Source organism: Acomys minous (assembly GCF_964271855.1).
Source record: "Acomys minous genome assembly, chromosome: 6".
NCBI classification, from domain to species: Eukaryota; Metazoa; Chordata; class Mammalia; order Rodentia; family Muridae; genus Acomys; species Acomys minous.
Genome location: NC_140487.1, coordinates 10,165,875 through 10,178,100, shown reverse-complemented (window position 1 = coordinate 10,178,100; position 12,226 = coordinate 10,165,875). Strand labels below are relative to the sequence as shown.

At 36.7% G+C, this 12,226-nt stretch overlaps 1 protein-coding gene across 3 annotated transcripts in view; it reads right to left on the bottom strand.

Moving 5' to 3' along the window:
• ASZ1 (ankyrin repeat, SAM and basic leucine zipper domain containing 1) overlaps positions 1-10,126 on the bottom strand; it is a 44,205-nt gene extending 34,079 nt beyond the window's left edge. For 2 of the 3 annotated variants that reach the window (XM_084785746.1, XM_084785747.1), the window contains exons 1-4: positions 9,973-10,126; positions 9,462-9,561; positions 6,132-6,254; positions 4,190-4,301 (exon numbers count right to left, since the gene is read on the bottom strand). In XM_084785746.1, the coding sequence (XP_084641872.1) occupies positions 4,190-4,301; positions 6,132-6,254; positions 9,462-9,561; positions 9,973-10,077 (440 nt within the window). In that variant the 5' untranslated portion in view covers positions 10,078-10,126. Of the gene's footprint in view, positions 1-4,189; positions 4,302-6,131; positions 6,255-9,461; positions 9,562-9,972 lie in introns of those variants that run through there. The other variant, XM_084785748.1, reaches the window with a different exon arrangement.
• Between the last annotated feature and the right edge of the window lie 2,100 nt (positions 10,127-12,226).

Sequence of the window (12,226 nt, the reverse complement as noted above, 5' to 3'; positions counted from 1 at the left end):
CTACAAAAAGGCTAAGCTGCATTTGTTTTACTTTTTAGACTTCCTTGAAAGAGAATGGTTGGGAAGCTTTCTCCCAGGTCAACTGAATAGGTAAGAAAAGAACATCATCAGAACTTAGAGCAACCAGCATACTAATGGAGAGACTGTTGGCTCTGCAAACAGGTGAGAATCCATAGATCTATGAGACAAGAGCAACTCCTACAGGGACAGTCTTGGTTCCTGGGTGCTGGGTGATTTATTTTTCTGCCCTTTCTTGGTAGCTAGAATGTACCTGGAAGCAGAAAGACCTCCAGTGAACAATGAAGGTAGAAAAGTTCAATTTCATGTCACCTACAAGAGTTCCTTCCACTTACTACACAACAGGAACTTGATTTGCACTTTATCAAACAACGGCTAATTTCTCTAAACCGTCTAAAAAATAGTTCCAGACAGAAAGGAGGGAACAAAGCAGGGTGCGAGAGAGGAAGGAAAGTACAACAGTGAACTATATGGGGTAAAGAAGAGAAAAAATGAAAACAGACAACCATTTGGTGCTAATAATATTCAGCACTGATACAAGGTAGTTGTTGAAGTAGCCAAATAGCAATCTCAAGCACAAAGCACAGTCTCCTGTAAGCAATGAGGTAGTTAACGTATGTGTGGACCAGTCCGTGCTACCCAAGGGAACTACTCAAGGCACCTGACTCCACTCAGGCAGGCAGGGGTAGAGAAGGATGAAGTTCTGGTAGCAATGCTCTAACTACTCATGTTCCCTGAGCTTAATTTTAAAATGCTTTAAATTCTGCCTTTCAAAGTTAGCAAATAAGTTTATAGAAATTTAATATATATATTACCCTTTCAATTTCTAAGGCAACTTTCTATTTTATTATGTCAGCTATTTTTGCTATTCTTTTCTACTGCAGGGGTAAGACAAATGACTAAAGCACCTTATAGAAGCAAGGGTTTAATTGGCTAATGGTTCCAGAGGGATAAAAGTCTGACACGGCAAGGAAGCACAGTAATACGTAGCGGGCATGGAGCTAGAGGAGAAGCTGGGTCTCGGATTTTGAACAACCCAAAGTGTGGAGAGCAACTGAGACAGCATCTGTCTTCAACCTCTCCATGTCCTCAGCCTCCACAAACAGCGCCACCAACTGGGAACCAACTACTCAGATGTCCAAGACTACGGTGGCATTTGTGATATAAACAACCACAACCATGAAACAAATATTTCATAATTCGTTTTAAAATTATTATCAAATATTCATAGGCTAGAATATCAAGTAATAAATCACTGATATACAATATGGAAACTGTGATATTCATTATTTTTGGTTAAGAAAATTAGAACACAAATATCATATAATTCTATTTATATAATATCTGTAGAATAAAATTATTATAGTTATAGAAACCAGTTGCAAATGACACATTAGCTACTAAAAGGGAATTTAACAGGAAAAGGTACTAGTAACATTCATAGAGAGACAGGAATATTCTGACTTAGAGGTGGATAGCAGAAAAATATAATGCTTCAAACAGTCAATTATACACTAACATGTAAACACTTTACTACATATAAATTTCAGATAATTTAAAAATTACATTATTACAGAAATCCCTTAATACCATTCCAAAGACTTCAAGCAAATACAACATTTACTCTTAACTTTTATTCTTTCTATTCATTATGGCAAAAATTCGAAATTCACATTATTCAGTCTCATTATAAAAGCCCACAGACTCCTAGATCTTTTTTTCTAACAAAGAAGTCAAACCCTCATTTTCTTCAGCCCCCGTATTTTATCTACAAGCTGAGACTCTGTACTTTGCTATGTCTCCATAAGATACAGATATGCCCAAGCCACTTCAGACATCAGCTCAGACAGTTCAGCCTTTAGCTTACAGCCTGACCTTTAAGGCTTTTCTATTACTTTTATTCATGAAAGAAAATTACAGATCTTATTTTAAAGAAAATCTTCCTAGATAATTAGCAATCGGGTTATATCCAGCTTTACAAAATTAGTCCTTTGTAAGTTTTATATATAACTCTTCTATCATTCTAAGAGGTAATTTGTATGTGCAAAAGAATTGTTCATGAAGAGACTATGTCAACAGACTGAAAGTAAATTCATCTAAATGTTTGTTTTTCTCCCTGACATCTGAATAATAATCCTTTGTTGCATTTATCTCTGGTATACTTTGTACATATTACAGGAAACTGAAACTTTTGATATCAAACAGGTTTTAATCATTTTCCCCATTGTTAATGATTTACCCATTTCCCTCCAAATCTCACTGAATTCAGTTTGGAGACTGTTTTCCTTTTACATGACACATGCCATCTCTGATCTATTTTATATATCTAAAAGATGACACCTAGCTGTGAAGAGGCATACTAAAAGAACCCAGGATGCTGATCGATTTGTCATCTCTATTATGCTTAGAACCCAGTCAGTAAGTGGGCAAAGATTTCACTACTTCCTGTCGGTATAGTCTTTCTGTAAGTGGTGCAGGCTTGACCTTGACCTTTAACTCACAACCCTCTGCTTCAGACTCTTGCATGCTAAAACTAACAGGCCACGCTGCCATGCTTGACTACTGCCTACAATATCTTATAAAAGTAAGAAGCAAAATCCAAAACTGAAGAACTCATAGCAAAATCAGTGTTCCACTGAGTCCAGAGAGGCAAGTCTCATTTCAGGCCACTTCTAAAGGTACAAATCTTAATGACAGTACCCACGGATTCGATTCAACTCAGGTCTTGATCATTTGTCTCAATTTCAAGGTACAATAGATCCAAAATATACACTTAAGAGTTATACAGAATAAAAATAATCCTTTGACGTGGTATGCTAAAAATTTAAGATATTTAAATATCAACTCTTTTTCATCTTTAAGTGTTAATTATCTGTATGCCTTGGCCTTTTTAACACTTTATCAGGGTTTCTTAACTGTACTGCTATTGACATTTTGGGGTTAGTAACCCTTTGCTTGGAGGGATAACCTACGAATTATAAGATATTTTTACTGGGCATCCCTGATTCCTGACTGCTAAATGTTACCAATATCTTTGAGATATAACAATCAAAATCAATGTAGTATGGAAAGCAAAATAGGTCTTCTTGAGAAGTACTTCAATGAGGTAAAAATCTTTTTTATTTTAGGAAAGATCTAGAAATGCCATGTACCTTCCAAGGCTGCTTGTCTCATCTAATAGGTAGCAAACTAAATACAAAGAAAACTTCAAAGTTCAGCATAATTGCTGCTACATTTGAGGCAATGGAGAGTAACTATTTGCAATTGTAACTTATGAATGATTACATCCACACTAGACATTTATTTTATGTATACTAATTCCTACTTTCTTCATTTTGAAGAGTAGCTAAAACAAAAAGAGAATAGGAAGATTGAATAGAAAATAAAACCAGGCAAGTAAGTCAACTGAAAATTTCAAGTGATTTATGTTTATTATAAGTGACTTCCAAACATACATGTGGCACACTTACTGTTTGTATCTAGTGCTAGTCATATATGCAATCACCTAACTAACTGGTGAAGTCTTAGGGAAAGGAAAACACTTCTATGTATTTTCTTAGTATTTGTAAAAATAAAAGTGTCAATTTTCTTAAGAACACTTATTATTGTTTTAAGTATGTGTATACATGTATGTAGGTGTGTGCATGTAAACGAAAGTGCCCAGAGCGTCTAGAAAAGGGTGCTGGGTTCCCTGAAACTAAAGATCCAGGCTGTTGTGAGCCACTCAATGTGGGTTCTGGGAACTGACCTTAAGTCTTTGCAAAAACATGACATACCTCTCTTAACTGCTAATCCATCCTGCCAGACTTAAATTCTTAATTCTTAGATGGAGAAAAAAACTTGAGAAACTTTACTACTGTACTATTACTCAATAACCATTTTCTTTTGAGGCTATAATTCACAGGAAACAGATTTAGAGTTCTCTTTCCTTGTAATTTCAAAATCTTAGTCCTCTAAAGTTTAAAAGCCAGATGTTTACCTTCATGTTATCTCCTGATAATCTTATACAATCAAAGTATGACTTTATGACGCATTTGCATTTTCATTCACCGTTTGGCCAAGCAAACAATGTTATTGATTTTTAAGAATTCATTTTATCAAATGTATAACAGGTTGATATACATATATTATATGTATGTATAAAGTATTTTTAACAGATTTAGGCTCTTACCTACAAGCAACATTTGGATCCACATTTCGTGAAAGGAGTAACTCTACACACTTCAAGACTTGCTCCTCTGAGCCACGAGCAGAACATGCAGTTATCAAAATGGTTAACTTGTCTATGTGAGTAGAAAAGCAAAGAAATGCCCACACATTAGGAAGTGAGGAAGCGTCTCTAATTGCCTTCTTCACAACTCTAAGCATTTACTGCATCTGGATCATTCGATGCAGATCTCATCATCTCAGCAATAGGTCTTTTGCTTTTTTTTTTTTTTTTAATTTCTCTGTATAGTTTTGACTGTGCTGGCCTCACTTTGTAGACCAGGCTGGCCTCAAACTCTCAGAGATCCACCTGCCTCTGCCTCCGGAGTGATGAGATTACAGGCATGCGCCACTGTTCCCGGATGGGGCTTTTGCATTTTTAAAGTCTGTGTTCAATTCATATCTTAACTTTCTTCATGTATTGCCATTTTTCAAGGGAATAAAAAGTGGCTAGGTACAATGAATTTGTATATTCAGATTGCTTGCATGTAAAGTTTTAATGGATTAAAAATTTGCCTTGCTGAATTTGTGACTGGAAAATAATGATACAGTTTTTGGTTTTGTTCCACTTCTAACAATCCTTGAGGTTTGTTCATAAACTGTACCAATGCAGAGGTCAGAAGACAACCCGTGGAAATTGGTTCTCTCCTATCATGTGAGTTCCAGGGATTAAACTCACATAATCAGACGTGGCTTGGCAGCAAGTGCCTTTGTCTACTGAACCATCTTTCTGGCCTCCCACCCACTGGTGGACTTTTGTTGTTTGTTTGTTTACAGACATTTGCACTCTGAATTCATCCTGCTTTCTGAAGTGGCAGAAATCAGGATTAAAGACAAAAGCAAAACCAACCAAACATACATCCACACCCACAGCCACACTTTCCATTAATGGCTCAAAGGAGATAAACCACAATTATCATAGACCTGGCTTTATAACTGACAGTGTTATGACCATGATGTCTTCATATTTTGTTAAAGCCAATTTATAGATATGAAAGTTATAACAGGCCTCACTACTGAATGGGGCTCTTGTAGACATGGAGGAATTTATGTGTATATCCTATGAAAATAAAACATGTTTTACAACCACAAGTACTTCTCTGATTTTAAATAGAAAAGGAAAACCATGGGTTTTTTGAACGAAGAATTGTATATACTTTCAAAACTCTCTTTCTTAAATATGGGTTTCAATGAGGGATGTCTTCAAATGCTGAAATAAGAAGAAAAAGCAGAGCTAGAATATAACTAATGGAGGCATTTCTGTAAATATACAGAACATTAGAGTAATAGTCTGTTAAGTACCTCACATAGGTGAAAACCCATTCTGAAACAAAACTTACACCTGAAATTTGAAATGGATTCAGAGCTATTAAAAACATCCTACTAAAGTGTGACCGCTGCTTCAGTGCGGCAAACTGGAGTTACATACACACTCCTGTGTTTAGAATGGACTCATAGCACTAAATGGAAGTTATTGAATAAGAAGAAAACAGCTTTACAAACTATGAAAAAACCTTAATATATTTCAGTTTTTAACTACACAAACTGATTTTAAATAATTTTTCACAAAATCACTGGCTTTTCAATATTGCTTTCAGTGTACTTTTCCTCCAAAAACAACCGAAATCATCTAGCCTATTATTTAAAAGTACATAACAATATAACTTGTATATATTACGTAATATATATTAATAATATAAGATAACAAAAAATCAAGGTTGTAAATTTATTTTCTTGGAGATAAAGTTTTTAAAAACATCTATCTTTTAAATTTGAATTTTTATATTTATATAATCCAACTAATAGATTTTTGCTGAAAATATTTTACTTTCTCACTTAGTATAACTATTGCTTAGAAATCAAAGTATCACAGTAAATAGTCATTTAAATTTTCTCAAGCATCTTACCCTTCTCAAAGCTTGCATTAGCACCTCTGTCTAAAAGGAAGCGAACCAGCTCCACATTGGCCACACTAGCAGCATACATAAGAGGAGTCCATCCAAACCGGAAGCTGGTGTCTACATTAATGCCTGTCGATGTAGAGACAATTTGTTTTAAAGAATTATTTTTAACTATATATATAAGTAAATGTACATATATTTAACTCATGTATATGTTTGCCTGCTAGTTCTTACAAACACAAAATTTAACTCATAGATCTGATAAGCATGAAACTGAAAGTTAGGTTAGACCATGAAGCTCTGTTGGGAAAGGCAGACTTCAATTTGTAATCCAAGGCTCAGTATTATCATGCATCTATATTATAAACAATATACTACTGTTGATAATGGGACAGAAGGCAAGGAGACCAATAGGAAGGTGGAAGTATATAATACAAAAATAAAGAACAGTGAAGAGAGAGGAATGGAATGGAAAATAAAAGGAAATTCAAAGATAGCATCATTGTAATTTAAAATTACTTTGAGGAAGTGTGACTAAAGAGAAACTTTTCTTTTTAGAAAGTTTTACTTTAGAAAAATGAATAACAAGCAGTGAGCTACAATAAGGAGAGATATGAAATGTCAGCCTTGAATTTTAAATAAAGTTTAAATTAGTCACTATTAGATGGGACAGGTCTAAAGAGAGGGGTAAAGAGCTATGAGCACTGGTTGCTCTTTAGATCACCTGGTTTGATTCGCAGTGCCCACATGGGAGCTTAGAACTAACTTTAACTCCAGTTCCATGATATGCGATGCTCTTTTTTGGCCTCTGAGGCATTGCATGCATGTGCTACACAGACATGTAGACAACACATTCACACACATTATATATAAAAACCATATTAGAATGCGACAGAGACAGGCAATAACTGCCCAAGAAAGGACATAGTAAAATCTCCAAATCTACAAATCTCGTGAATTACTAGGAATTTTCCCAGTAATACCGACTTGACCATACAAAGCAAACAAACAGAAACAGGCTAGACTAATCTAGGATTAAGAAATATAGAAGCTGTGTTGCAAGGACAAAGACATAATAAGGCAGTGAACCCAACCCATTGCATTCATATAAACCACTTCCTTTAATAATATCAAGAGTTGACAATATCAAGAGTTAAATGGTAATTTCTCATTGACACTTGCAGACTGAAGTGGTTGGAGGGATGACTCAGCAGTTAAGAGCACTGACTGTTTTCCAGAAGACCTGGGTTTAATCCTCAGCACCTACATGGTGACTCACAACTGCCTAGAACTCCAGGTCCAGGGCTCCAATACCCTTTCCTGGCACCAGGCACATACAAGGTGCACAGACAGCATTGGCTTTAATGTTTTATAATTTACAAACTTTCATGGTCTCTGGCTACAGCACTCCACTTATAAAGATAAAAGTCATATCACTGAAGAAATGCTTTGAAGGCCTCACTTTTTTCCAGTTGAAACACTAAGTCACTGAAGACTATACAAGTAAATTTTCCAACTGTCTTAGTTAAATTGTCATTATGTATATGGTTTTACTGGGGAAATGCAGTACTAAATTACACACACACACACACACACACACACACACACGCACATATACATATATATGTGGTACTTAATTATATATATGAAAAAATATATATGCATATAAGCTTGAGCTTGTATTTGTCCTTTCTAAAATTTTTTCCTCTTTAAACTGCTATAATAATCAGAAAATGAGTTTAAGGTAACAATCATTATTTCATTATTATTCTTTTCTTTGTTAATCTTTACTAAAACTGTGGCATCAAAGATAGAAAGAAAAAGTACGACAGAAAAGAGAAGTAAATGTTGACTTTTGGTACAAAAATTCTTACTGATTATCAACTGTAATACTTATTTTGTGGAAGCAAAGGTAAATTACCTTTGTCCTTATGTCTATACTTTTATTATTGGCTTTTAAAAATTAGTTTTAAAATGTTTTGTAAGTAAAGAAAAAATTCAAATGGCTGACCACTTAGCAGTTGGCCCTTTAGAAGAGGCCGAAGCCTACACTGGCCCAGGTAAGTCTGAAAACCTTATGCACCTCCATCTCCTTCAACATTCCTAGTCCTATTATTCTGAGAAACAAACTTCCGCCTATTCTACCCCAATTATTACTATGCTCACTACACATAGATGTATATTACATAGCCAGTCCTCCTATTTCCTTATTTAAATCTTACTGACCACTGTCAAGTGACTGTCAAAGTTCAGTGTTTGTTCACAAAGTGAGAGATCTCATTTGCTACAAAAATAATAGCTAAGATTTACATATTGATTACATATGTTAAGCTAAAATTAAAATGAACCTATATCTTAATTTTAATAACACTGGATAAATTTTGCTATCCTTTTAAAAAGGAGGAAAATGAAGCCTACAAAAGTTTGATAGCTTATTTAATATTTCAGAGCCATCGAGTGGTATGGTTAGAAATCAAAACCTGATCTTGTGCCACAGGGATGTATTTTCAGTAAACAATATATTGTGTTTAGTGTAGAAGAAAAGCAATTGTTGTCCACTGCCTCATATTTTTCTGTGTGTGTATATTTTGTCTCTTGAAGCTGTTTAACACTTGTTAGTCCTTGGATAACGTCACTTTTAGAGTCAACAATTTAATTTGTATGTGTAGGTAGTTTAAAAATAAATTTTATGTAACTTAAAAGAAAGTTTTATGGGACTTAGGATAAAACTATATTTTATATTAAAAAAAACTAACAATTTGAAACTAGAATATCCAGACATTCATTTGTGATAGCAAACGCAGGCCTTATGCCACCAAAACATAACAACACGCAGAAGATAACAAAACCTGAAAGATTTTGGGGGTGGGGCCGGTTAGGTTTTGTTTTGTTTTGTTTTGTTTTGTTTTTCAGATAGAGTTTCTTTGTGTAGTCTTGGCTGTCCTGGACTCAATTCGCAGACCAGGCTGGTCTTAAACTCAGAGATCTGCTTGCCTCTGCCTCCCCGAGTGCTGGGCTTTCAGGCATGCACAACCTCATAGCACTCTGAAAGAGTTCTTAAGAACCGTCTTATAGCCAAGAAAGTATTTTAAAAAGGGTGATCAAGGTGGGGTAGGATTAGTCAGAACAAGCTTCTTAAAAGAAGGTGCAAGAACAAATGCAAAGTAATTAGACTCACTCCTAATGAGAGTGTAGAGGAAGAAAATAAGGAAGACAAAAAACCAACTAAGACCCTGGTAATAGAACTAATGTGTTAACACTCTGCAGAAAACGGCACAAACTTTAAAATAAGGCACTAAATCAGCTATTCACTCGACAGCGTTCCTTATCTCTCACCCGAATCCAAAAGTTCTTCCACCAAGGCAATGTCTCCGGTGCTCAGCGCTTTTTTAAATGTTTCATTCTTCTCTTCAATGGGTAAAGGCCTTTTTAATTTCTAAAAGAACAGGAAGTTAAAATTCTCATCGTGTATATTTTCACTTACAATGCATCAGGAAATAGCAATGTTTTGTTAACTACGCAGGGTCATTTCGCGTTGGCCAGCAAATAAAGCACGCGACGAACCGGTGTCTAAAAATCTTACAGGGAGTAGGTAACGACGCGCCAAATCCAGGTGTTCTAAAGGATGGAACTGATGAAACCGCAGTTGGTAAGCAGGGTAGCATTTTGCTGGTTTGCTTAATAACCTGAAACACGTGCGTAATCCAAAACCTTGTCAGAAAGTTAGGGAACAGGGCATGGGGGGTGGGGGGGGTGGGGAAGTGGGTTCACGTGTTTGGGCCTAGCTTTCGAAAGCCAAGGGAGGCCCAAATCCAGTGCTGTCGAGAGAAGCTGCCTTTTCCACTACCTGAGATGACCAGTCGAGATACCCAATATCCCAGCCGTCATCCTCACTGTCGCTGCTCTCGCCTCCGCCGGCCACTGCCAAGCCCCGCATCGCGCCTGCCGCCATGGCCCAAAGCTGCTCTTCCGGCACCTGCGCACAACTGGAGCAGGCCCTTGGCATTGCGCAAGCGCGTGGGGCCTTTGGCGCAGGCGCAAAGCTGCGTACAGGCCACTTCCCGTTCCTGTACTATACAGTACAAAAGCGTGCTATAAGGGAACTAGCCTTTCACACCGGAAGCTGATGGCCTCAGGCCTCACGAAGGTCTACCACCTCGCTTCGAATTTCTTTAAGGGACTTGTTTTATTTAAAAAAAAAAAAAAAAGTTTGTCCACTTGTGGAAGGAGCCAAGTACGAGACAGACTCGTGTCAGAAATAAGTGCCTTGTCACACGAACCCCTTTGCTAGAGCACATCATGAACAAGTGCCACACAGACTTCCCAGAAGCCTTCAGAAGAGTGAGATGGGTGATTACCTCACCACCCTTGCTTCCGTTGTTTGCCTTTCATGTGATCAGAGGTCTCAGCTTAGAATTAGAAACTCAACCTTCAAAATAGTCTCCTGCTGTGACTCGTAGATGCTGTAGAAGAAAAACTCAGTCTTAAGAGAGGAACATCGCGGGAAGAGTGGATTCAGAAACGTGGAGGAACACAAAGATTCCGATAGCACTATCAACAACTTCAGGTGAAAGCAGCTGAAGGTCAGACCCACTTTTCTCCATTATACTGACAGAATATCGATGACATTATCTTTGTCACCACAGAAAAAAAGTTGATTGATTAAAAAAAAAAACCAACAACAACAACAGAGTATTTATCTCAATGACTTAAAAGGAAAATTCTCAGTAGCGTTCTTAGTGTTCTCAACTTGTGGGTCGCGAAACAGGCAGGGGTTAACTAAGACAATTGGAAAGCACAGATATTTACGCTATGACTCATAACAGTAGCAAAATGACAGTTATGAAGTAAGGACAAAATAATTTTATTGCTGGGGGTTGCCACTGTTGGGGTCAGGGTGGAAGCCAAGAAAAATTGCTTCAGATACAGAAGCCTAAAATGCAAGTTTTATTTTCTGAGCTCAGGGGGATGGCCAGTTGGGGATCTGAACCTCATCCCCGAGGGGAAGCTGTATTATTGCATCTTTAAAGGGTGAAAACCACAAGTCGAGGGGGTGTTAGTAAGTGTTGGGGTCATCTAATCAAATTTTAACATTATGGGTTAAGCAAGGGTGTATCTGTTGGAGACTGGGCCTGATTCAGGACACCTGGCCTCAAGGCCCTTAACTCCAGAGCTCAGAGAGATAAGGGAGCAAAGGAGTGGGCCAGCTGTGCTTAGTTAATTAGGGCATAACAGGCAATTGGTTATATATTTTTCTATTCAGCTATTGGGAAAGTCTCAGTTCCTAGGATCTGAGACGTTGAACTTAGGTTTTTTTCCTATGATTAAATGGAGTCTGAAAAAGAAATCATAGTACTTAGAGTACGTTTCCTTTGCTTGTTTCCAACACTCCAACATAGGGAACTATATTAAAGGGTTTAGCATATGGACGGTTAAGAACCACTCCTGGTTTTGTTGTTGATGTTGTTGTTTGGTTTTTTGTTTTGTTTTGTTTTGTTTTATTTTTTGTCTTTTTTTTTAATGTAAAAAATTACTTCAGAGTTTCAAAAGGTATTTTAAGTAGGTTAGTTTGGAGGAGGAGAGAACACTAGCCAATCTAAATGCATTAAATCAGTAAATATTATGGATCATTGAGTATAGCACAACTAGAGGTGTGTGTGTGTGTGTGTGTGTGTGTGTGTAGGTTGTCTTACCTTGTAGGCCAGGCTCTAGAGGACATAGCATTAAAGACAAACCATGTTAGCTGGTGGGGCCACATTGTTATTAGGAGAGAGAGAATATACAACCAAACAAGACTGATGAAAAGTTTAAATGCCACCAAAGCAAATAAGTAAGTGTGCTTAATTTCTGGAGTCAAATCACTTAGAGTCTTTGGAATCGTTAGTTGTAACCGAGTCATTGAACAATTTATTTAGCCTCTTTCCCTCTTTGTACCAGTTTTTCTTCTCTGAAAGCTGGAGATAACTTACTATCCACAAAAAGAGTTGTTATGAGTGTTAAATGAAGTAACACGCTCAGCTTAGAGCCTTTGTCAATAGAAGAGGAAAGCAAAATTTAGCTGTAATTATTATTTTAGGAATAGTGGTTAAACCTGTGCAGAA